The sequence below is a fragment of the Cherax quadricarinatus genome, chromosome 94 (genome assembly GCF_038502225.1).
Source record: "Cherax quadricarinatus isolate ZL_2023a chromosome 94, ASM3850222v1, whole genome shotgun sequence".
In the NCBI taxonomy this organism is placed as follows: Eukaryota; Metazoa; Arthropoda; class Malacostraca; order Decapoda; family Parastacidae; genus Cherax; species Cherax quadricarinatus.
In genome coordinates, this window is record NC_091385.1 from 7,512,459 (window position 1) to 7,539,361 (window position 26,903).

Below are 26,903 nucleotides of genomic sequence, written 5' to 3' on the forward strand. Positions count from 1 at the left end.
CACAGGTACACACAAATGCAGTTATACATAGTGTAACTTATCTAGGATAACCCAAAAAATCCAGACAAAGTGCTATGCTGTACTATGCTTGTAGATATAAGGCATAATAAGCATGACTGGCAAGTAATACACATTTTTACTAGTTCAGGAATCAGAGGTGCCAACTCTTCATCATGTGTAATACCTGTTGGTTCATGAGCAGCTCTCTCTCTGAGACAGAGATAAGTAGAGAGGAAGACAGAAATGCAGACAGACAAAGACAGATAAGCAGAGACAGAGATAAACACAGACAGAGCTAGACATACAGAAAGAAACAGATAGAAACAAACAGACAGACGTGTTTATTTGTAACAATGAAAAATAAATTCGAGGCAGTGCACGATCATCAAATGTCACTCCACTATTGGCACTCCACTGGCAGTGGAGTGACAGATAGACATGTTAATGTATAATAGCGAAAAATAAAGCCAAGGCAGTGCACGATCATCAAATATCACTCCACTATTGGCACTCCACTGGCACTGAAGTGACACTCATCTTACACCATGCTTCAAGGAGTGTAAAACGAAAGCCTGTAATTGTTTTACATGATGGTAGGATTGCTAGTGTCTTTTTTCTGTCTCATACACTTACAAGATTTCAGGTACGTCTTGCTACTTCTACTTACACTTAGGTCACACTACACATACATGTACAAGCATGTATATACACAACCCTCTGGGTTTTCTTCTATTTTCTTACTAGTTCTTGTTCTTGTTTATTTCCTCTTACCTCCATGGGGAAGTGGAACAGAATTCTTCCTCCATAAGCCATGCGTGTTGTAAGAGGCGACTGAAATGCCGGGAGCAAGGGGCTAGTAACCCCTTCTCCTGTATATATTACTAAATGTAAAAGGACAAATTTTTGTTTTTTCTTTTGGGCCGCCCTGCCTTGGTGGGATACGGCCGGTTTGTTAAAAAAAAAAAAATACTTTTTCTTATTTAAAAACCTTAAAAAAATTGGGGTTTTTTTTCAGGGGGTTGGAAGGGATTTATGACATTTCAATTATAATTTCAGTGAGGAAAATTTATTTGATATACGAGCAGATTGAGTTACGAGCTCGGTCACAGAACGAATTAAATTCAAGGTACCACTGTATTTGCATATATGAAATAGGTAATGGGTTACTAAAAGCAGTAGTGAGTTTGTATGCAGATAGTCCCAGCAGACTTCTGGAAAGACAGTGATGGAGTGAGTACTGGTGGATGTGTTTTCTTCATTTGGTTCAACTTACCTTGGTGGGAGTGGGAGGGAGAGGGTCTGCCATTGAGTTAAAAAAAAAAAAATCTCAGCACTTTTCAATACATCTGTTTTGCTGAAATATTTTGCTAAAACCAAAAGATATTTTGTGCATTTTAAAGAAGATAAGATAAGATTTCGTTTCGATTTTTAACCCCGGAGGGTTAGCCACCCAGGATAACCCAAGAAAGTCAGTGCGTCATCGAGGACTGACTAACTTATTTCCATTGGGGTCCTCAATCCTGTCCCCCAGGATGCGACCCACACCAGTCGACTAACACCCAGGTACCTATTTGCTGCTAGGTGAACAGGACAATAAGTGTAAGGAAACATGTCAAAATGTTTCCACCCGCCGGGAATCGAACCCGGGCCCTCCGTGTGTGAAGTGGGAGCCTTAGCCACCAGAATAAGAGGCTGTTATAAAAAATGCGATTCTAAAAGCTTAGAGATCTCCAGTGAATACTAGAAAGGACTGCCCTTCTAGCATCCAGCCTGTTACTGGGTTTTCGTAACAAGTAGTCAGTATCCTTGTCCAATTATCCATTAGAATTCAGTATGATTCAATAGTGCTTCAGGATTACAACTGGTAGGCTACTAACTAGAGAAATTAAAATTTAATAAATTTATTAAGTCTAGAGGTATATAATCAAATTAAATTAAATTAAATTATTTTTTTTTTTTTTTTTATTATCACACCGGCCGATTCCCACCAAGGCAGGGTGGCCCGAAAAAGAAAAACTTTCACCATCATTCACTCCATCACTGTCTTGCCAGAAGGGTGCTTTACACTACAGTTTTTAAACTGCAACATTAACACCCCTCCTTCAGAGTGCAGGCACTGTACTTCCCATCTCCAGGACTCAAGTCCGGCCTGCCGGTTTCCCTGAATCCCTTCATAAATGTTACTTTGCTCACACTCCAACAGCACGTCAAGTATTAAAAACCATTTGTCTCCATTCACTCCTATCAAACACGCTCACGCATGCCTGCTGGAAGTCCAAGCCCCTCGCACACAAAACCTCCTTTACCCCCTCCCTCCAACCCTTCCTAGGCCGACCCCTACCCCGCCTTCCTTCCACTACAGACTGATACACTCTTGAAGTCATTCTGTTTCGCTCCATTCTCTCTACATGTCCGAACCACCTCAACAACCCTTCCTCAGCCCTCTGGACAACAGTTTTGGTAATCCCGCACCTCCTCCTAACTTCCAAACTACGAATTCTCTGCATTATATTCACACCACACATTGCTCTCAGACATGACATCTCCACTGCCTCCAGCCTTCTCCTCGCTGCAACATTCATCACCCACGCTTCACACCCATATAAGAGCGTTGGTAAAACTATACTCTCATACATTCCCCTCTTTGCCTCCAAGGACAAAGTTCTTTGTCTCCACAGACTCCTAAGTGCACCACTCACTCTTTTTCCCTCATCAATTCTATGATTCACCTCATCTTTCATAGACCCATCCGCTGACACGTCCACTCCCAAATATCTGAATACGTTCACCTCCTCCATACTCTCTCCCTCCAATCTGATATTCAATCTTTCATCACCTAATCTTTTTGTTATCCTCATAACCTTACTCTTTCCTGTATTCACCTTTAATTTTCTTCTTTTGCACACCCTACCAAATTCATCCACCAATCTCTGCAACTTCTCTTCAGAATCTCCCAAGAGCACAGTGTCATCAGCAAAGAGCAGCTGTGACAACTCCCACTTTGTGTGTGATTCTTTATCTTTTAACTCCACGCCTCTTGCCAAGACCCTCGCATTTACTTCTCTTACAACCCCATCTATAAATATATTAAACAACCACGGTGACATCACACATCCTTGTCTAAGGCCTACTTTTACTGGGAAAAAATTTCCCTCTTTCCTACATACTCTAACTTGAGCCTCACTATCCTCGTAAAAACTCTTCACTGCTTTCAGTAACCTACCTCCTACACCATACACTTGCAACATCTGCCACATTGCCCCCCTATCCACCCTGTCATACGCCTTTTCCAAATCCATAAATGCCACAAAGACCTCTTTAGCCTTATCTAAATACTGTTCACTTATATGTTTCACTGTAAACACCTGGTCCACACACCCCCTACCTTTCCTAAAGCCTCCTTGTTCATCTGCTATCCTATTCTCCGTCTTACTCTTAATTCTTTCAATTATAACTCTACCATACACTTTACCAGGTACACTCAACAGACTTATCCCCCTATAATTTTTGCACTCTCCTTTATCCCCTTTGCCTTTATACAAAGGAACTATGCATGCTCTCTGCCAATCCCTAGGTACCTTACCCTCTTCCATACATTTATTAAATAATTGCACCAACCACTCCAAAACTATATCCCCACCTGCTTTTAACATTTCTATCTTTATCCCATCAATCCCGGCTGCCTTACCCCCTTTCATTTTACCTACTGCCTCACGAACTTCCCCCACACTCACAACTGGCTCTTCCTCACTCCTACAAGATGTTATTCCTCCTTGCCCTATACACGAAATCACAGCTTCCCTATCTTCATCAACATTTAACAATTCCTCAAAATATTCCTTCCATCTTCCCAATACCTCTAACTCTCCATTTAATAACTCTCCTCTCCTATTTTTAACTGACAAATCCATTTGTTCTCTAGGCTTTCTTAACTTGTTAATCTCACTCCAAAACTTTTTCTTATTTTCAACAAAATTTGTTGATAACATCTCACCCACTCTCTCATTTGCTCTCTTTTTACATTGCTTCACCACTCTCTTAACTTCTCTCTTTTTCTCCATATACTCTTCCCTCCTTGCATCACTTCTACTTTGTAAAAACTTCTCATATGCTAACTTTTTCTCCCTTACTACTCTCTTTACATCATCATTCCACCAATCGCTCCTCTTCCCTCCTGCACCCACTTTCCTGTAACCACAAACTTCTGCTGAACACTCTAACACTACATTTTTAAACCTACCCCATACCTCTTCGACCCCATTGCCTATGCTCTCATTAGCCCATCTATCCTCCAATAGCTGTTTATATCTTACCCTAACTGCCTCCTCTTTTAGTTTATAAACCTTCACCTCTCTCTTCCCTGATGCTTCTATTCTCCTTGTATCCCATCTACCTTTTACTCTCAGTGTAGCTACAACTAGAAAGTGATCTGATATATCTGTGGCCCCTCTATAAACATGTACATCCTGAAGTCTACTCAACAGTCTTTTATCTACCAATACATAATCCAACAAACTACTGTCATTTCGCCCTACATCATATCGTGTATACTTATTTATCCTCTTTTTCTTAAAATATGTATTACCTATAACTAAACCCCTTTCTATACAAAGTTCAATCAAAGGGCTCCCATTATCATTTACACCTGGCACCCCAAACTTACCTACCACACCCTCTCTAAAAGTTTCTCCTACTTTAGCATTCAAGTCCCCTACCACAATTACTCTCTCACTTGGTTCAAAGGCTCCTATACATTCACTTAACATCTCCCAAAATCTCTCTCTCTCCTCTGCATTCCTCTCTTCTCCAGGTGCATACACGCTTATTATGACCCACTTCTCGCATCCAACCTTTACTTTAATCCACATAATTCTTGAATTTACACATTCATATTCTCTTTTCTCCTTCCATAACTGATCATTTAACATTACTGCTACCCCTTCCTTTGCTCTAACTCTCTCAGATACTCCAGATTTAATCCCATTTATTTCCCCCCACTGAAACTCTCCTACCCCCTTCAGCTTTGTTTCGCTTAGGGCCAGGACATCCAACTTCTTTTCATTCATAACATCAGCAATCATCTGTTTCTTGTCATCCGCACTACATCCACGCACATTTAAGCAACCCAGTTTTATAAAGTTTTTCTTCTTCTCTTTTTTAGTAATTGTATACAGGAGAAGGGGTTACTAGCCCATTGCTCCCGGCATTTTAGTCGCCTCATACGACACGCATGGCTTACGGAGGAAAGATTCTTTTCCACTTCCCCATGGACAATAGAAGAAATAAAAAAGAACAAGAGCTATTTAGAAAAAGGAGAAAAACCTAGATGTATGTATATATATATATGCATGTGCGTGTCTGTGAAGTGTGACCAAAGTGTAAGTAGGAGTAGCAAGATATCCCTGTTATCTTAGCGTGTTTATGAGACAGAAAAAGAAACCAGCAATCCTACCATCATGCAAAACAGTTACAGGTTTTTGTTTCACAGTCATCTGGCAGGACGGTAGTACTTCCCTGGGTGGTTGCTGTCTACCAACCTACTACCTATAATTAATCACAGTAATCAAAATAATATCACTTCTCTCGAGTACAATATTATTGTGCTGAAAGCACATATCACATTTATAATTCTTAAGTACCGTCTGGTACATTAACATTTAATAAGATATTACAAATATGTACAAGTAAGTTTGTGTATGTGTGTAAGTGCTCTAAGTAGTTCACTATGTCTCACGACTCGACTAGACTTAAACAAGTGACTGACAAAGTCCTCAAATAAACTAACTTCTTGACCGACTGGCAACCAGAACAGTCTGCTTGAACAACAAAAAGAATGCTAAAGCCCAATAGCAATACAACAAGCAACTGCGACACAGAATCAGGAACAAGGAGATAATATAACGACACTAAGTAGGGACCATCAGCAGATCCTCCACAAAAGTTACAAAACTCCCATACTACTGAATCCAAGTTCAGCATAAGAAAATCCCCGACTGGGATAATACACAGAAACCAGTACAAATTAGGTCATAAGCTATAGTTCAGGACCTGAGTTGTTTAGAGTGTCTATGTGACACACAACCTCAATACAACGTCGAAAATCACTAAGTCTGTACAATGTTCTGTGAACAGAGTTGTACAGAACTAACAAGAATAATGAGACAGACAATCTGTCCAACCACCAAGAGAGTCTAGATCAGACTGAATACTTCAGGCGAGGTGAGGACACCCCCCCTTCGATCACGTGATACCTCCGTGGGTTGCTGCCCAGCAACAACGAGAAGCCGGCAGTCTAACGAGCCACAAGCGATAATTACAGTAGTTAGACAATCAAGACTTGAACTGAGCACATATGTAACATCCTACCTCACAAAATTTAGCTAAGTCAAATAATAATAATATAAAGCAATATATTTACGATTTAGCTATTATCGCAAATATAAGCAGTATAAAATTAAATGAAAAGGTAATAATTATATATATACATAATAATCATTGCAACCCATTCAGGGGTTGCAACAGAGGCACAGTATCATAACTGAAACAATACACAAATAACCCGCATATAAGGGAAGAACCTTGCGACAGCGTTTCTGTCCAACTTGAACCAAAATGTCGTCATGAGTTTCTTTCCTCTATGTGTGAGACATTTGAAAAAAGTAACATTTATGAAGGAATTAACCAGGTTAAGCCAGACTTGGACTCTATTGTAAGTACAGTACCTTGATCCAGAAGATTGGCTGAGCATGCTCTAGTCTGGAATATCATTTGATTTGTGATGTCTGTTTCTGGAAAGAAAACTATTTCTTGAACAATGGTGAATATTTCCTATTTTGGGTCACTGTAACCGGAGAGAAAATAAGATTATTTTTTTTACCCTTAAACTATCCAAACGTAGATCTACGTTTTTTCAACATTTGTAAGTATGTAAAAAAAAACGTAGATCTTCCTTTTTTTTTTTTTTTACATTTGAAAGCGTATAAAAAACTTTGATCTACATTTTTTTTTTTGTTATATTTGAAAATATGTAAAAAATGTATTTCTACTTTTGGAGCATTACGCACGTGAACGTAGATATATGTTTGGACAGTTTAAGGGTTAACATAACAGCCATTTTCCACTGAGACAGGGTGACCTGAAAAAGAAGAAACACTTCTATCATCACTCGCTCCATCACTGTCTTGCCAGAGGCATGCCGATACTACAGCTCAAAAACTGCAACATATTTCTGTCCTTCAGAGAGCAGGCACTGTACTTTCCACCTCCAGGAGTCAAGTCTCGCTAACCAGCTTCCCTGAGTCCCTTTACAAATGTTACTTCGTAAACAAATATGCTTTCGTGTTTTGTTATTTTTTCTTTGGAATTTTGTTTTACTGTCGCTTAGTAATTTAACATTATTATTGTGATAATGCTGATTTTTCTTTAATTGGAATACCTTTCCACAGGTCCAGCCAATATTGGAACCTTAGAATTTATCAAAGAAGGTTGGAGCAGAGAATGGGATAAAGTAAAGAGTTATGCATCTGAAATTAATATTGGGGAAATAATATTGAGACCAAGTGAGAAAAAAACTGAAAAGGTAAGTTATACTCATTACTTTTATAAGTATGGTAGTTGTGATGGTGGGAAGTGCAGTGCCTGCACTCTGAAGGATGGATGAGGATGTTACATTATTATTATTATAATCAAGGGGGAAGCGCTAAACCCGGAGGATTATACAGCGCCTGGGGGGGGGGGGATGTGGAAGGCATTCAGGCTTAATTCGGGGAACTGGAGCACAGATCCAATTCCCAAAATCAAGAGCCCCTCACCAACATCAAGGAACCTTCCCTGAGGGGTGAGGATGTTACAGTTCTGGAGGTGGGAAGTACAGTACCTGCACTCTGAAGGATGGGTGGGGGATGTTACAGTCCTGGAGGTGGGAAGTACAGTACCTGCACTCTGAAGGATGGGTGGGGGATGGTACAGTTCTGGAGGTGGGAAGTACAGTACCTGCACTCTGAAGGATGGGTGGGGGATGTTACAGTCCTGGAGGTGGGAAGTACAGTACCTGCACTCTGAAGGATGGGTGAGGATGTTACAGTTCTGGAGGTGGGAAGTACAGTACCTGCACTCTGAAGGATGGGTGAGGATGTTACAGTTCTGGAGGTGGGAAGTACAGTACCTGCACTCAGAAGGATGGGTGAGGATGTTACAGTTCTGGAGGTGGGAAGTACAGTACCTGCACTCTGAAGGATGGGTGAGGATGTTACAGTCCTGGAGGTGGGAAGTACAGTGCCTGCACTGACTCAAGAAATCGTAATGACACGATTGCAAACAAACCATACCCCCGGCCGGGATTGAACCCGCGGTCATAGAGTCTCAAAACTCCAGCCCGTCGCGTTAGCCACTAGACCAGCACTCTGAAGGATGGGTGAGGATGTTACAGTCCTGGAGGTGGGAAGTACAGTGCCTGCACTCTGAAGGATGGGTGAGGATGTTACAGTTCTGGAGGTGGGAAGTACAGTACCTGCACTCTGAAGGATGGGTGAGGATGTTACAGTTCTGGAGGTGGGAAGTACAGCACCTGCACTCTGAAGGATGGGTGAGGATGTTACAGTTCTGGAGGTGGGAAGTACAGTACCTGCACTCTGAAGGATGAGTGAGGATGTTACAGTTCTGGAGGTGGGAAGTACAGTACCTGCACTCTGAAGGATGAGTGAGGATGTTACAGTCCTGGAGGTGGGAAGTACAGTACCTGCACTCTGAAGGATGAGTGAGGATGGTACAGTTCTGAAGATACGAAGAACTTTGGTTTTGCTAACCTGTGAATAACTTACCCATGCAAAATCAAAATCCTTTAACATAAGAACATAAGAAAGAAGGAACACTGCAACAGGCCTACTAACCCATGCGAAGCAGGTCCATGTCCCTCCCCGGATTAACCCAATGACCCACATATCCCCCGGATTAGCCCAATGACCCACCCAGTCTGGTCACCTCCACTCAAGGAAGGAGCACGATGCCAGATCCAGCAGCACAAGCTAGTCAGGTCCAGCTCACACCCACACAAACCCACTCATGTATTTATCTAACCTATTTTTAAAACTACACAACCTTTTAGCCTGAATAACTATACTCAGGAGTTTGTTCCACTCATCCACAACTCTATTACCAAACCAGTACTTTCCTATATCCTTCCTGAATCTGAATTTTTCCAACCTGAAACCATTGTTGCGAGTCCTGTCTTGGCTGAAAATTTTCAGCATGCTATTTACATCCCCTTTATTTATTCCTGTTTTCCATTTATACACCTTGATCATATCCCCCCTAATTCTACGCCTTTCGAGAGAGTGCAGATTCAGGGCCTCAGTCTATCCTCATAGGGAAGATTTCTGATACATGGGATCATCTTTGTCATCCTCCTCTGCATGTTTTCCAGAGCATTTATATCCATTCTGTAATACGGTGACCAGAACTGAGCAGCATAGTCTAAATGAGGCCTAACCAAGGATGTATAGAGTTGAAGAAAAACCTGAGGACTTCTATTATTTATTTTTATTATTTATTATCACATTGGCCGATTCTCACCAAGGCAGGGTGGCCCGAAAAAGAAAAACTTTCACCATCATTCACTCCATCACTGTCTTGCCAGAAGGGTGCTTTACACTACAGTTTTTAAACTGCAACATTAACACCCCTCCTTCAGAGTGCAGGCACTGTACTTCCCATCTCCAGGACTCAAGTCCGGCCTGCCGGTTTCCCTGAACCCCTTCATAAATGTTACTTTGCTCACACTCCAACAGCACGTCAAGTATTAAAAACTATTTGTCTCCATTCACTCCTATCAAACACGCTCATGCATGCCTGCTGGAAGTCCAAGCCCCTCGCACACAAAACCTCCTTTACCCCCTCCCTCCAACCTTTCCTAGGCCGACCCCTACCCCGCCTTCCTTCCACTACAGACTGATACACTCTTGAAGTCATTCTGTTTCGCTCCATTCTCTCTACATGTCCGAACCACCTCAACAACCCTTCCTCAGCCCTCTGGACAACAGTTTTGGTAATCCCGCACCTCCTCCTAACTTCTAAACTATGAATTCTCTGCATTATATTCACACCACACATTGCCCTCAGACATGACATCTCCACTGCCTCCAGCCTTCCCCTCGCTGCAACATTCATCACCCATGCTTCACACCCATATAAGAGCGTTGGTAAAACTATACTCTCATACATTCCCCTCTTTGCCTCCAAGGACAAAGTTCTTTGTCTCCACAGACTCCTAAGTGCACCACTCACCCTTTTCCCCTCATCAGTTCTATGATTCACCTCATCTTTCATAGACCCATCTGCTGACACGTCCACTCCCAAATATCTGAATACATTCACCTCCTCCATACTCTCTCCCTCCAATCTGATATCCAATCTTTCATCACCTAGTCTTTTTGTTATCCTCATAACTACTCTTTCCTGTATTCACTTTTAATTTTCTTCTTTTGCATACCCTACCAAATTCATCCACCAATCTCTGCAACTTCTCTTCAGAATCTCCCAAGAGCACAGTGTCATCAGCAAAGAGCAACTGTGACAACTCCCACTTTATGTGTGATTCTTCATCTTTTAACTCCACGCCTCTTGCCAAGACCCTCGCATTTACTTCTCTTACAACCCCATCTATAAATATATTAAACAACCACGGTGACATCACACATGCTTGTCTAAGGCCTACTTTTACTGGGAAATAATTTCCCTCTTTCCTACATACTCTAACTTGAGCCTCACTATCCTCGTAAAAACTCTTCACTGCTTTCAGTAACCTACCTCCTATACCATACACCTGCAACATCTACCACATTGCTCCCCTATCCACCCTAAAATGCCACAAAGACCTCTTTAGCCTTATCTAAATACTGTTCACTTATATGTTTCACTGTAAACACCTGGTCCACACACCCCCTACCTTTCCTAAAGCCTCCTTGTTCATCTGCTATTATTTATACTTCTAGATATTAAGCCAAGAATTCTGTTAGCTTTATTGCGAACACTAATGCACTGTTGTCTTGGTTTTAGATTACTGCTAACCAGAACTCCTAAATCCTTTACGCAAGCAGTAGTATTAAGGTCTACATTATTTAGTTTATATGTGGCATGGTTATTTACCTGTCCAACATTTAGAACTTTACATTTGTCAATATTAAACTGCATCTGCCTCTTCTCCGACCATTGCATCAGTCTATTCAAATCATCCTGGAGTGCTCTGGTGTCCTCATTAGAATGAATTGGACGGCCTATTTTGGTGTCATCAGCAAATTTGCTTATGTCGCTATTTATTCCCTCATCTATGTCGTTTATGTAAATTGTGAATGACAACGGGCCCAACACTGACCCCTGAGGAACACCGCTTGCGACGTGCCCCCATTTATGCAAACTCTCTGCTGCCTATTTGTCAGCCATGCCTCTACCCAGGAAAAAATTTCTCCTGTTCCGTGTGCCTTAAGTTTCCTCAATAGCCTCTGGTGTGGAACTCTATCGAAAGCCTTACTGAAGTCCATATACACAATACCATATTCATTGCCATGATCTACCTCCTCAAACACCTTAGTGAAAAAAGTTAGTAAATTCATAAGACAGGAACGCCCCTTTGTAAAACCGTGTTGAGATTCATTAATCAATCTGTACCTATGAAGATGGCTACGAATTGCTTCGGCAATTATTGATTCCATAAATTTTCCCACTATGGAGGTAAGGCGTATTGGTCTATAGTTCGAAGCCAAGGACCTGTCACCTGCCTTGTAAATAGGTATTACATTTGCTATTTTCCACTTATCAGGCACTATGCCAATTTGTAGTGATATGTTAAAAAGATTAGTCAAAGGTATGCTAAGTTCCTCTTTACATTCCTTTAACACCCTTGCAAACAGTTCATTAGGACTGGGGATTTGTTAAGTTTTAGTTTCTCTCTTTGTCTGAGGACCATGTCACTAGTTACCGCAATCGTGCATAGTTGATTATCATCCTGTTCTACATACATGTAATCTATTATTTCAGGAATATCGCTAGTATTTTCCTGGGTGAAAACTGAGAGGAAGTAGGTATTGAGAATTTCACACATACCCTTATCACTGTCAGTGATCTGCCCAGAGTTACTCTTAAGTGGGCCTATCTTGTCCCTAATCTTACTTCTGTATACCTGAGAGAACCCTTTTGGGTTAGTCTTTGAATCCCTTGCGACCTTAGCCTCATAATCCCTTTTTGCTTTTCTTATTCCTTTCTTTATTTCTTTCTTTAACTGAATATATTGATTTCTTAACTGCTCATCCCCTCTTTTGATACACCTATATATGCCTCTCTTTTGACCAATGAGATGTTTTAATCTATTGTTCATCCATTTGGGATCTTTTTGTTCGATCTAATTTCCCTACTCGGAACAAAAGTTGTCTGGGCAGCTAAAACTATGTTCTGAAAAACGTCATATTGGTAACCAAGATCACCTACCTGACCCATAGTCAGGACATCCCAATTTAGCCCACCCAGGTAATTTTTCAGTCCCATGAAGTCGGCCAAGTGAAAATCTGGGACAGAGATTTAATTGCAATTATCTGGGTAATTCCATGATATATTGAAACTAAGTGATTTGTGATCACTTTCCCCAAGCTCATCATTAACCTCAAGATTATTAATTAGTGAATCTTTGTTGGCAAGAACCAAGTCAAGCAGATTGTTTCCTCTAGTTGGTTCTTTCACAACCTGTTCTAAAAAGCAATCCTGAACAGTATCAAGAAAGTCACTAGACTCAAGATTTCCTGTCAAATTGTTCCAATCAATTTGTCTAAAGTTAAAATCTCCCATTATCACAACATTTTCATGTCTAGATGCCTTATGAATTTCATCCCATAACAGTTTACTGCACTCCCTATCAAGGTTTGGAGACCTATAAATCACACCCAAAATTAATTTGTCACGTCCATCGAGAAACTGTAGCCAAACAGATTCTGTGTTCGATGTTTCTAATCTTATATCATGTCAAGACAACAATTTAAATTTTCTCTGACATACATCGCCACTCCACCACCCTTCCTGTTGACCCTATCAGTGTAGAATAGTTTATAACCCTGTATGTTGCATTCAGAAGGCATTTCTCTATCTTTCAGGTTGAACCAGGTCTCTGTTATACCAATAAGATCTATATTACCTACACTTGCAAGTAAAAATAGCTCATCTATCTTATTTCTTAGACTCCTACTATTTGTATAGTATGCTTTAAGGGAGCTAGTCACTCGTTGCCCTCTACTATCTCTCTTTGTTTGTTGATCAATTAATTTGCAATTACTAGCAACTTTTATTTTGAATATTGTCTTTTAAACATATCCCTGAGGTATCCCAGTAATAACTGCTGTTTTTAACCCTAATACTGCAGCCTGATTGTTTCCCACAAACACCCATACCTCTACAAACTATCAGTTTAAATTCCTAGACAAGTCATCAATTACCCTCTCAATCGAATTGGCTAATGCAACCACTCCATCCCCAGAGAGATGAACCCCATCCCTTGCATACATATCACGTTTGCCAAAGAATAGGTCCCAGTTATCAATGAATGGGATTGCAAGTTCCTTGCAGTACCTGTGTAGCCAGCAATTTATACCAATTGCCCTAGACAACCATTCATTGCCCACTCCTTTTCTAGGCAAGATGCTACATATGACTGGGATCCCTCCCTTAGACCAAACTACTTCTAAGGCTGACCTGTACTTATCTAGCAGCTCCTCTCTCCTACCCTTCCCAATGTCATTGCCCCCAGCACTAAGACAGATAATGGGCTTGTTCCCATTACCTGCCATAATATTATCCAACCTGCTGACTATGTCACCAACACCAGCTCCTGGAAGACACTCTCTGTCTGACTTTTCTGACTCTGTTACAAAATGCATGGTCCATATATCTTACCTGAGAATCGCCTATTATTAAAATATTCTTACCTTGATTAGCAGGGGAATCAGTGGTACCTTCAACCTCACTAACCACTGAAGTACACTCGTCTTGGAGAACAGAGAATCGATTTCCTACCTTCACATCTTCTCTATTAACTCTCCTCATCTTCCTTCTTCCTGAACTGTGAACCACTTGCCACTTAAAGCGGCTGCCACTATCACTGCTGGTGACCATTTCCTCCTTACCGGCTATATCCTCCTCACACACACTCCCAAACTCATCTATGCAAAGCTTCAGCCTCCTGTTTTCCTCCTGAAGAAGTAGAATCTCCTTCAACACTTGAACCTGAGATACTAAAACACTACAACAAGCCATGGTGCTTGGTAACAGCCCATGCTAACTCCCAAGAGCTTAGGCAGGTATAATAACCCTAAATAGTAGCTTGGTATTACCATCCTGTGGTAGTAGGTTGGTAGACAGCAACCACCCAGGGAGGTACTACCATCCTGTGGTAGTAGGTTGGTAGACAGCAACCACCCAAGGAGGTACTACCATCCTGTGGTGGTAGATTGGTAGACAGTAACCACCCAGGGAGGTACTACCATCCTGTGGTAGTAGGTTGGTAGACAGCAACTGCACAGGGAAGTACTGCCATCCTGGGGTAGTAGGTTGGTAGACAGCAACCACCCAGAGAGGTACTACCATCCTGTGATAGTAGGTTGGTAGACAGCAACTGCCCAGGGAGGTACTACCATCCTGCAGTAGTAGGTTGGTAGACAGCATCCACCCAGGGAGGTACTACCATCTTGTGGTAGTAGGATGGTAGACAGCAGCCACCCAAGGAGGTACTACCGTTGTGCCTAGTGAGCATAAAACAGAAGCCTGTAATTGTTTTACATGATGGTAGGATTGCTGGTGTCTTTTTTTCTGTCTCATAAGCATGCAAGATTTCAGATACGTCTTGCTACTTCTACTTACACTTAGGTCACACTACACATACATGTTCTTTCTTTCAACACACCGGCCGTATCCCACCGAGGCGGGGTGGCCCAAAAGGAAAAATGAAAGTTTCTCCTTTTACATTTAGTAATACAGTGGACCCTCGCCTAACGATGGCATCGCATAACGTTATATCCGCCTAGTGATATATTTTAACGCAAAAATTTTGCCTCGACTAGCTCTAAAATACAGTGGACCCCCGCATAACGATATTAATCCGTTCCTGAGAGCTCATTGTTATGCGAAATTATCGTTATGCGAATGAATTTTCCCCATAAGAAATAATGGAAATCAAATTAATCCGTGCAAGACACCCCAAAGTATGAAAAAAAAAAATTTTACCACATGAAATATTAATTTTAATACACACAAACTGAAAAAGGCATGCACAGTTACATGACACTTAACTTTATTGGAAATCTGGTGATGATTGATGGGATGGGAGGAGGAGAGAGTCTTAGTGTTTAGAAGGGGAATCCCCTTCCATTAAGACTTGAGGTGTCAAGTCCTTTTCTGGGGTTACTTCCCTTCTTCTTTTAATGCCACTTGGACCAGCTTCAGAGTCACTGGACTTCTGTCGCACAACATATCTGTCCATAGTGGCCTGTACCTCTCATTCCTTTATGACTTTCCTAAAGTGTTTCACAACAGTGTCAGTGTAATAGTCACCAGCACGGCTTGCAATAGCTGTGTTAGGGTGATTGTCATCAAAAAAGGTTTGCACTTTAAGCCACATTGCACACATTTCCTTAATCTTTGAAGTAGGCAACTTCTTCAATTTCTCTCTCCCCTCCTCCGAAGGAGCTTCCTCAGGTCTGGCCTCTTGTTGTTGAAGTTGATCTAGCAGCTCATCAGTGATTAGTTCTTCATTGTCCTCCTCCACCAACTCTTCCACATCATCCCCACTAACCTCCAACCCCAAGGACTTTCCCAATGCCACAATGGATTCCTCAACTGGCATAGGATTCCCAGGGTTAGCCTCAAACCCTTCAAAATCCCTTTGGTCTACACATTCTGGCCACAGTTTCTTCCAAGCAGAGTTCAAGGTCCTCTTAGTCACTTCCTCCCAAGCCTTACCTATAAGGTTTACACAATTGAGGATATTAAAGTGATCTCTCCAAAACTCTCTTAGAGTCATTTGAGTTTCTGAGGTCACTACAAAGCACCTTTCAAACAGAGCTTTTGTGTACAGTTTTTTGAAGTTTGCAATAACCTGCTGGTCCATGGGCTGCAGGAGAGGAGTGGTATTAGGAGGCAAAAACTTCACCTTAATGAAGCTCATGTCCCCATAAAGTCGCTCTGCCACGTCTGTAGGATGACCAGGGGCATTGTCTAACACCAGGAGGCACTTAAGGTCTAATTTCTTTTCAGTTAGGTAATCTTTCACATTGGGGGCAAATGCTTGGTGTAACCAGTCATAGAAAAAGTCCCTAGTGACCCATGCCTTACTGTTTGCCCTCCACAGCACACACAAATTAGCCTTGAGGATATTCTTTTGCCTGAACGCTCTGGGAGTTTCTGAGTGATACACTAATAAAGGCTTCACTTTGCAATCACCACTAGCATTGGAACACATCAACAGAGTAAGCCTGTCTTTCATAGGCTTATGTCCTGGGAGTGCCTTTTCCTCCTGAGAAATGTAGGTCCTGCTTGGCATTTTCTTCCAAAACAGGCCTGTTTCATCACAATTAAACACTTGTTCAGGTTTCAGTCCTTCACTGTCTATGTACTCCTTGAATTCCTGCACATATTTTTCAGCTGCTTTGTGGTCTGAACTGGCAGCCTCACCATTCCTTATCACACTATGTATGCCACTACGCTTCTTAAATCTCTCAAACCAACCTTTGCTGGCCTTAAATTCACTCACATCATCACTAGTTGCAGGCATTTTTTTAATTAAATTCTCATGCAACTTCCTAGCCTTTTCACTTAAGATCACTTGAGAGATGCTATCTCCTGCTATCTGTTTTTCATTTATCCATACCAATAAGAGTCTCTCAACATCTTCCATCACTTGTGATCTCTGTTTCGAAAACACAGTTGAACCTTTGGCAAGAACAGCTTCCTTGATTGCCGTTTTGTTGGACACAATAGTAGCGATGGTTGATTGGGGTTAACTATACAACCTGGCCAGCTCGGAGACACGCACTCCACTTTCATACTTAGCAATGATCTCTTTCTTCATCTCTATAGTAATTCTCACCCTTATTCCTGTAGGGTTGGCACTAGAAGCTTTCTTGGGGCCCATGGTCACTTATTTTGCAGATAAAATCACCAAAAACACTGTAATAATACGAAATGTTCCGATTGTATGCTTGGATGTTACCGCGGAGGCTGGCTGGTAAACAATGCCACCGGCGGAACATGTGAGGCTGGCTCAGGCCGCACATTAGACGCGTCTCGGACAAATAGCGTTGAGCGGATTTTTTAGCGGTATGCGAGGCAAAATCTTAGCGATAAAATGTATCGGTATGCAGATTTAACGTTATGTGATGCCAATGGTATGCGGGGATCCACTGTACTCGCTCAGTGCGATTCGTTCAAGACGCGTCCACGTGCAGCCTGAGCCCGCCTCACTTGTTCCGTGGGTGCCAGTGTTTACAAGCCAGCCACCGCGGTCGCTTCCAAGCATACAATCGGAACATTTCATATTGTCACGGTCTTTTTAGTGATTGCACCTGCAAAATAAGTCATCATGGGCCCCAAGAAAGCTTCTAGTGCCAACCCTACATGAAAAAGAGTGAGAATTACTATGGATACGAAGAAAGAGATCATTGCTAAGTATGAAAGTGGAGTGCATGTCTCCAAGCTGGCCAGGTTGTACACAAAACCCCGATCAACCATCACTACTATTGTGGCCAAGAAAACGGTAATCAAGGAAGCTGTTCTTGCCAAAGGTGCAACTTTGTTTTCGAAACAGAGATCACAAGTGATAGAAGATGTTGAGAGACTGTTATTGGTGTGGATAAATGAAAAACAGATAGCAGGAGATAGCATCTCTCAAGCAATCATATGTGAAAAAGCTAGGAAGTTGCTTGAGGATTTAATTAGAAAAATGCCTGCAACTAGTGGTGATGTGAGTGAATTTATGGCCAGCAAAGGTTGGTTTGAGAGATTTAAGAATCGAAGTGGCATACATAGTGTGATAAGGCATGGTGAGGCTGCCAGTTCGGACCACAAAGCGGCTGAAAAATATGTGCAGGAATTCAAGGAGTACATAGACAGTGAAGGACTGAAACCTGAACAAGTGTTTAATTGTGACAAAACAGGCCTGTTTTGGAAAAAAATGCCAAGCAGGACCTACATTACTCAGGAGGAAAAGGCACTCCCAGGACATAAGCCTATGAAAGACAGGCTTATTCTGTTGATGTGTGCTAATGCTAGTGGTGATTGCAAAGTGAAACCTTTATTGGTGTATCACTCTGAAACTCCCAGAGTGTTCAGGAAAAACCATGTCCTCAAGGCTAATTTGTGTGTGCTGTGGAGGGCAAATAGTAAGGCATGGGTCACTAGAGACTTTTTCTATGACTGGTTACACCATGCATTTGCCCCCACTGTGAAAAATTACCTCCTGGAAAATAAATTGGACCTTAAGTGCCTCCTGGTATTAGACAATGCTCCTGGTCGTCCTTCAGACGTGGCAGAGCGACTTTCTTCGGAAATGAGCTTCATTAAGATCAAGTTTTTGCCTCCTAATACCACTCCTCTCCTGCAACCCATGGACCAGCAGGTTATTGCAAACTTCAAAAAACGGTACACAAAAGCTCTGTTTGAAAGGTGCTTTGTAGTGACCTCAGAAACTCAATTGACTCTAAGAGAGTTTTGGAGAGATCACTTTAGCATCCTCAGTTGTGTAAACATTATAGGTAAGGCTTGGGAGGAAGTGACTAAGAGGACCTTGAACTCTGCTTGGAAGAAACTGTGGCCAGAATGTGTAGACCAAAGGGATTTTGAAGGGTTTGAGGCTAACCCTGGGAATCCTATGCCAGTTAAGGAATCCATTGTGGCATTGGGAATGTCCTTGGGGTTGGAGGTTAGTGGGGAGAATGTGGAAGAGTTGGTGGAGGAGGACAATGACGAAGTAACTACTGATGAGCTGCTAGATCATCTTCAACAGCAAGAGGCCAGACCTGAGGAAACTGCTCCAGAGGAGGGGATAGAGAAATTGAAGAAGTTGCCTACTTCAAAGATTAAGGAAATGTGTGCAATGTGGCTTAAAGTGCAAACCTTTTTTGATGAAAATCACCCTAACACAGCTATTGCAAGCCATGCTGGTGACTATTACACTGACACTGTTGTGAAACACTTTAGGAAAGTCATAAAGGAACGGGAGGTACAGGCCCCTATGGACAGATATGTTGTGCGACAGAAGTCCAGTGACTCTCAAGCTGGTCCTAGTGGCATTAAAAGAAGAAGGGAAGTAACCCCGGAAAAGGACTTGCCACCTCAAGGCCTAATGGAAGGGGATTCCCCTTCTAAACATTAACACCATCCACACTCTCCCCTCCTCCCATCCCATCAATCATCACCAGATCTTCAATAAAGGTAAGTGTCATGTAACTGTGCATGTCTTCTTCAGTTTGTGTGTATTAAAATTAATATTTCTTGTGGTAAAATTTCTTTTTTTTTCATTCTTTGGGGTGTCAGGAATGGATTAATTTGATTTCCTTTATTTCTTATGGGGAAAATTAATTTGGCTAACGATAATTTCACCTAATGTTGAGCTCTCGGAAACGGATTAATATCGTTAGGCGAAGGTCCACTGTATATACAGGAGAAAAGGTTACTAGCTCCTTGCTCCCAGCATTTTAGTCGCCTCTTACAACACGCATGGCTTACGGAGGAAGAATTCTGTTCCACTTCCCCATGGAGGTAAGAGGAAATAAACAAGAACAAGAACTAGAAAGAAAATAGAAGAAAACCCAGAGGGGTGTGTATATATATGTTTGTACATGTGTGTGTAGTGTGACTTAAGTGTAAGTAGAAGTAGCAAGACGTACCTGAAATCTTGCATGTGTATGAGACAGAATAAAAAGACACCAGCAATCCTACCATCATATAAAACAATTACAGGCTTCCGTTTTACACTCACTTGGCAGAACGGTAGTACCTCCCCAGGCAGTTGCTGTCTACCGACCTACTACCTAGGTACACATACATGTACAAGCATATATATGCACACACCTCTGGCTTTTCTTCTATCTTCTTACTAGTTCTTGTTCTTGTTTATTTCCTCTTATCTCCATGGGGAAGTGGAACAGAATTCTTCCTCCATAAGCTATGTGTATCGTAAGAGGCAAATAAAATGCCGAGAGCAAAAGGCTAGTAACCCTCTCTCATGTATATATTACTAAATTTAAAAAGAAAAACTTTCATTTTTCTTTTTAGGTCACCCTGTCTTGGTGGGATATGGCCGGTTTGATGAAAAATAAAACATTATTATTTTAATATAAAGCCAAACACCAAATCTGTATGGGTCATTAGTATCCCTCTCTTGTGTACAAATTATAACGTTCTTTTAATTATTTACAGGGTACCGATCAAGAACTGAACATTGACAGTGAAACGTTTGAAGTTCGGCCTATGAAGATAAAGGCCAGGCCTAGTGCCGTCACCATTTTTGCCCCAGCAGATCCCCCATTTACTGCCCATAGTGGTTAAAATTTATGTAAATTAACATTTTTATAGAGAATAGTGTTTTAAGAGATGGTTTTGAGTTAGTGATAAATATTGTTGTTACTGTGTACTTAAAAGAGAAGCCATGAATACCTGGTTAATAAAATTTATCTTCAAGTTATTTGTAAAACAATTAATTTTAAAATGAGATTTTTATTTGTAAAGATAATTACAGTGAAACCTCTGTATAACAGACTAATGGGAGGAAGGAAATGTCTGTTTAAACAAAGATCCACTGTCAAAATGCCCAGTGCAATGAACTGGTACCATTGTACACGCACTGCCATGAATAAAATCTTAATGTAGTGGGCTTAGTCTGTTGTATGAAGAACCTACAAGATACACACATTAACACTAACAAAATGTTAATGTAGTGGGCTTAGTCTGCTGTATAGAGAACCTGCCAGATACACTACCACTAACAAAATCTTAATGTAGTGGGCATAGTCTGTTGTACTGACCACTTCTTCTACAAGATTTTTTGTCCACTACATCTGAAATTTGTTGAGTAGAGGTCATCATATCAAGGTTTTACTGTGTATCTCTTAGTTTAGTCTTTGCACTTCTACTTTTCATAGAAATTGCTTTCTATAATTCACCCTGTTGTCTGTATAATTTCTTTTTTTCACAAACATCCACAACGCAAATTTGTGTCGACTTTTTTTGTTTTTCTTGCATAAACTTTTCTCCGAGTATTGCTTCATCACTTAACATTTTATGAGCTTCCTTGTTAGTACTAGCTAGAAACAGTGACTCAGAAACTTTGGTGTATAATTCTAAATGCAGATGACTATTTTTGGTATCATGAAAACTGTATATTGACAGTTATATCATAATTTGAAGATGAAGTGAAAATTTAATGTATGTACTTTAAATATGATAGATTCCTTAGACCGCCCTGCTATCTATCAACCAGTGGTGACACCAAGTAAAACCAGGAGTAGATAGGGGCAAGACCCCCTAGTATAGTAAAACTAGCTCAATCTCAAGCCGAGTTCCCTGCTCCTTCCTTTCAACAAAATTGCCACCAGGAACAATTCAAGTCACAATACCGTGGCTGAAACAATTCACCAGAAGACTGCACTTAGGAGAGAAACCTTATAACAATGTTTTAGACCATTCTGGACCCATGTTGTCACAACTGTGACTTAACGTTGGTCCAGGATGGACCAATACTTTGTCATAAGGTTCTCTTAATTGCTAGTTTTTTGGTGAATCAAATTGCCACCTGTTAGTTTCTCCTGTATAGACAGTCTGGAGCTATCCCTTAGTTCCTCCTTTATAGAAAGTCTGGAGCCACCTCTTAGTTCCTCCTGTATAGAAAGTCTGGGGTCCTCCCTTAGTTCCTTCTGTATAGAAAGTCTGAAGCCATCCCTTAGTTCCTCCTGTATAGAAAATCTGGAGCCATCCCTTAGTTCCTCCTGTATAGAAAGTCTGGAGCCATCCCTTAGTTCCTCCTGTATAGAAAGTCTGGAGCCATCCCTTAGTTCCTCCTGTATAGAAAGTCTGGAGCCATCTCTTAGTTCCTCCTGTATAGAAAGTCTGGAGCCATCCCTTGGTTCCTCCTATATAGAAAGTCTGGAGCCATCCCTTGGTTCCTCCTATATAGAAAGTCTGGAGCCATCCCTTGGTTCCTCCTATATAGAAAGTCTGGAGCCATCCCTTGGTTCCTCCTATATAGAAAGTCTGGAGCCATCCCTTAGTTCCTCCTGTATAGAAAGTCTGTAGCCATCCCTTAGTTTCTCCTGTATAGAAAGTCTGGAGCCATCACTTAGTTCCTCCTGTATAGAAAGTCTGTAGCCATCCCTTAGTTTCTCCTGTATAGAAAGTCTGTAGCCATCCCTTAGTTTCTCCTGTATAGAAAGTCTGTAGCCATCCCTTAGTTTCTCCTGTACAGAAAGTCTGTAGCCATCCCTTAGTTTCTCCTGTATAGAAAGTCTGGAGCCATCACTTAGTTCCTCCTGTATAGAAAGTCTGTAGCCATCCCTTAGTTTCTCCTGTACAGAAAGTCTGTAGCCATCCCTTAGTTTCTCCTGTACAGAAAGTCTGTAGCCATCCCTTAGTTTCTCCTGTATAGAAAGTCTGTAGCCATCCCTTAGTTTCTCCTGTATAGAAAGTCTGTAGCCATCCCTTAGTTTCTCCTGTACAGAAAGTCTGTAGCCATCCCTTAGTTTCTCCTGTATAGAAAGTCTGTAGCCATCCCTTAGTTTCTCCTGTATAGAAAGTCTGGAGCCATCACTTAGTTCCTCCTGTAATGGGTGGTGCACTCTTGCTGGTGAAAGATTTAGCTGCCCTCAATTCATTATCAGCCATCTTATAAGGTTTTATGAGAGAACTGACTGAATCAACCCTGATTACCCCATCACTCCCATGCTGCAGCTGTTGTGTGACCCGGATTACCCCATCACTCCCATGCTGCAGCTGTTGTGTGACCCTGATTACCCCATCACTCCCATGCTGCAGCTGTTGTGTGACCCTGATTACCCCATCACTCCCATGCTGCAGCTGTTGTGTGACCCTGATTACCCCATCACTCCCATGCTGCAGCTGTTGTGTGACCCTGATTACCCCATCACTCCCATACTGCAGCTGTTGTGTGATCTGGATTACCCCATCACTCCCATGCTGCAGCTGTTGTGTGACCCTGATTACCCCATCACTCCCATGCTGCAGCTGTTGTGTGACCCTGATTACCCCATCACTCCCATGCTGCAGCTGTTGTGTGACCCTGATTACCCCATCACCCATGCTGCAGCTGTTGTGTGACCCTGATTACCCCATCACTCCCATGCTGCAGCATGGGAGTGATGGAGGTAATCACCTGAATGGCAGGGTATTCACATCAGTAAGGGGGTAATCACCTACCGTCTAAGGGTATCTATGTTGTGTAAATTGTGTAAAAGACTTACATTTACTCATTTATGTAGTTGAAAAATCCCTACAATGAATACTGGGGCGATTGGGATTTGTGAATATAAAATAATTGATAATAGAAATAAAATACAGTAATGAGATGTATTGTTTTCAAAATATTGTATCATTAGTTGGAGAAAGACTTTTCCCACTTTTATTTTCTTAACATTAAAACAAACCATGGACCAGGTGGGGTTTAAACCAATGGCTTTCTTAATGTTATACAGCCTCTTCTCAATTAACAACATACTCATTTACTGACGATTTGGACATACAACGGGCTCACTGACCAGTATGCATACCTAAATAATGTATATTAGAGCTGATTTCCTCTATTCTGTTTATTACATACAAATCACTACTATATAAATCTTTAAAAATATACCAGAAATATTATAAATAGTGTAAAGGTGACATTAAAACAATATCAAAGATGGTTAAAACAAACCCACTACCATTATAGTATGCTCCTCACTTAGCGATGAATTTGTTTACCGACATGGTCTTAGGAAGGAACTTCGTCATTAAGTGAGGAGAGGTTGTATTGAACATTAAAATGGTATAAAATACCGACAGGTTGTTAGGTAAGACACATATGCAACAGTTAGGTATCTTTATTATGAAACATTTCGCCTACACAGTAGGCTTCTTCAGTCGAATACAGAAAAGTTGATAGAAGCAGAAGATACTTGTTTCATACTATGGAACAATGCTCTTCTCCAGACTGAGGGACTGACCACCTCAAAACTTTAAGGGTGATGGACTGATTACATCGTCTTCAAGTATCTTCTGCTTCTATCAACTTTTCTGTGCTCGACTGAAGAAGCCTACTGTGTAGACGAAACGTTTCATAATAAAGATACCTAACTGTTGCATATGTGTCTTACCTAACAGAGGTTGTATTGTTGTGTGTAATACACTTACTGTACAAGTTTCAATAGTTTATTAAGTGATGAGTTTACCAGATGTACACTTAGCAGAAGGTATCAGAAACACCGCTGGGACAAGTGTAGAAGTCTTCAAGAGGAAACTGGACAAGTATCTTCACCTGGTGTCAGAGCAACCAGGCTGTGATTGATATGTGGGCTAGCTGGTCACTAGCAGTAACAGCCTGGCTGATCAAGCAAGTGCCAGATGTGTCTGGCAGAAGGCCAAGTAGAAAAAAACTCAAAACTCATCAAAGGTATGGCAGATGTAGCTAGTAAGGAAATGAATTTTGAGTAAAATACCATTTCGTAACACATAAGTCGTCTCCCACTGAGGTAGGGTAACCAAAAAAAGGAAAACATATTCACCATCATTCATACAACAACTGTGTTGTCAGAAGTGTGCTGACATCACAGTTCAGATCACCCTCTGAACTGCAACATACCAACCCCTTCTGCAGAGTACAAGCACTCGATCTCCCATCTCCATAACTCAAGTTCAGCTAATCAGTTTTTCTGAATATTCTCACATACTCCAGCAGCATGTCAGGTTGTAAAAAACTTAGTCTCTATTCACTCCGAACTTACATTTTCACACAAGCAACTGACAACTCCCACTTTGTATTAGATTCATTTTCTTTTAATTCCACATCTCTACCCAACACCCTAACATTCACTTTTACAACTATAATTCTTTCTTTCTTCTTTCAACACACCGGCAGTATCCCACCGAGGCAGGGCGGCCCAAAAGGAAAAACGAAAGTTTCTCCTTTTACATTTAGTAATATATACAGGAGAAGGGGTTACTAGCCCCTTGCTCCTGGCATTTTAGTCGCCTCTTACAACACGCATGGCTTACAGAGGAAGAATTCTGTTCCACTTCCCCATGGAAATAAGAGGAAATAAACAAGAACAAGAATTAGAAAGAAAATAGAAGAAAACCCAAAGGGGTGTGTATATATATGCTTGTACATGTATGTGCAGTGTGACCTAAGTGTAAGTATAAATAGCAAGACGTACCTGAAATCTTGCATGTTTATGAGACAGAAAAAAAAAGACACCAGCAATCCTACCATCATGTAAAACAATTACAGGCTTCAGTTTTACACTCACTTGGCAGGACGGTAGTACCTCCCTGGGCGGTTGTCTACCAACCTACTACCTAGAACAACTATAATTATGTATAAGATATTTCATTAAATATGTGAAAATGAGCAACAGAAATAAGTTGTAAGCACTGTCCTACTAGCTTTACTCTGCTCTAAATATCTTCCACACGAGGCTTTCCAAACACATTGTACTTCCAGGATTGATGTGGGGAGCTCCTGAACTGTGTATAATATTCATAATACAATAAGTCTTCAATTTGCAAACACACTGGGGGGCTCCTGAATTATGTATAATAATATGCACAATAATGATATTGTAAACAACACACTTCTTTTTGATTATAATAATAATGTAAACAACACACAAGATTCTCAACGTGTTCGTAGGTAGAGCACTTTTACTGTACTCCTAAAACCTGCAATACTACATTGTATTAGGTGAAATAAAATTTGTTTATATGTAATAGAGATAAAAGTGCTATAAGATGGAAACTTAGTAGCTGTATGCCCCACATGGGTTTAGCCCTTCTTTTTAATATTATAATGGATTTGACAGTTAAAAACAAGAGGGGACTTATTAAATGGGAAGCTGGAGGTATTGGGAAGATGGCAGGAATACAGTGGACCCCCGTATAACGATTACCTCCGAATGCGACCAATTATGTAAGTGTATTTATGTAAGTGCGTTTGTACGTGTATGTTTGGGGGTCTGAAATGGACTAATCTACTTCACAATATTTCTTATGGGAACAAATTCGGTCAGTACTGGCACCTGAACATACTTCTGGAGTGAAAAAATATCGTTAACCGGGGGTCCACTGTACTTTGAGCTGTTAAATGTTGATGAAGAAAGGGAAGCTATGATTTCATGCATTTGCCAGGGAGGTATAACATGTTTTAGGAGTGAGGAAGAACCAGATATGCATGTGGAGGAGGTATTTGAGGCTGTGGGTAGAATGAAAGGGGGTAAAGCAGGTGGGATTGATAGGATCAAGGTAGAAATGTTAAAAGCAGGAGGGGATATAGTTTTGGAGTTGTTGGTGCTTTTGTTCAATAAATATATAAAAAGGGGGAAGGTACCTAGGGATAGGCAGAGAGGGTGCATAGGGAAATAATCCTGTTGAGTGTACCAGGTAAAGTGTATGGTAGAATTGTTATTGAAAGAATTAAGGGTAAGACGGGGAGCAGGATCGCAGATGAGCAGGGCAGCTTCAGGAAGGGTAAGGATATGTAGACCGAGTGTTTACATTGAAGCATATCAGTGAATAGTATTTAGATAAAGTTAAGGAAATTTTTGTTACATTTATGGATTTAGAAAAGGGTGGATAAAGTAGCAATGTTGCAAATGTATGGAATAGGTGGTAGG

The 26,903-nt window shown here is 41.2% G+C and overlaps 1 protein-coding gene across 4 annotated transcripts in view; it reads left to right on the plus strand.

Annotated features, from left to right (window-relative positions):
* The window catches only part of Mulk (acylglycerol kinase-like protein Mulk), a 1,060,681-nt gene extending 1,039,778 nt beyond the window's left edge, over nt 1-20,903 (plus strand). For all 4 annotated transcript variants that reach the window (XM_070104743.1, XM_053794306.2, XM_053794308.2 and 1 more), the window contains 2 exons: nt 7,446-7,579; nt 20,446-20,903. In XM_070104743.1, coding sequence (XP_069960844.1) covers nt 7,446-7,579; nt 20,446-20,574 — 263 coding nt within the window. In that variant the 3' untranslated portion in view covers nt 20,575-20,903. The remainder of the gene's footprint in view (nt 1-7,445; nt 7,580-20,445) is intronic.
* The last annotated feature ends 6,000 nt before the right edge of the window (nt 20,904-26,903 follow it).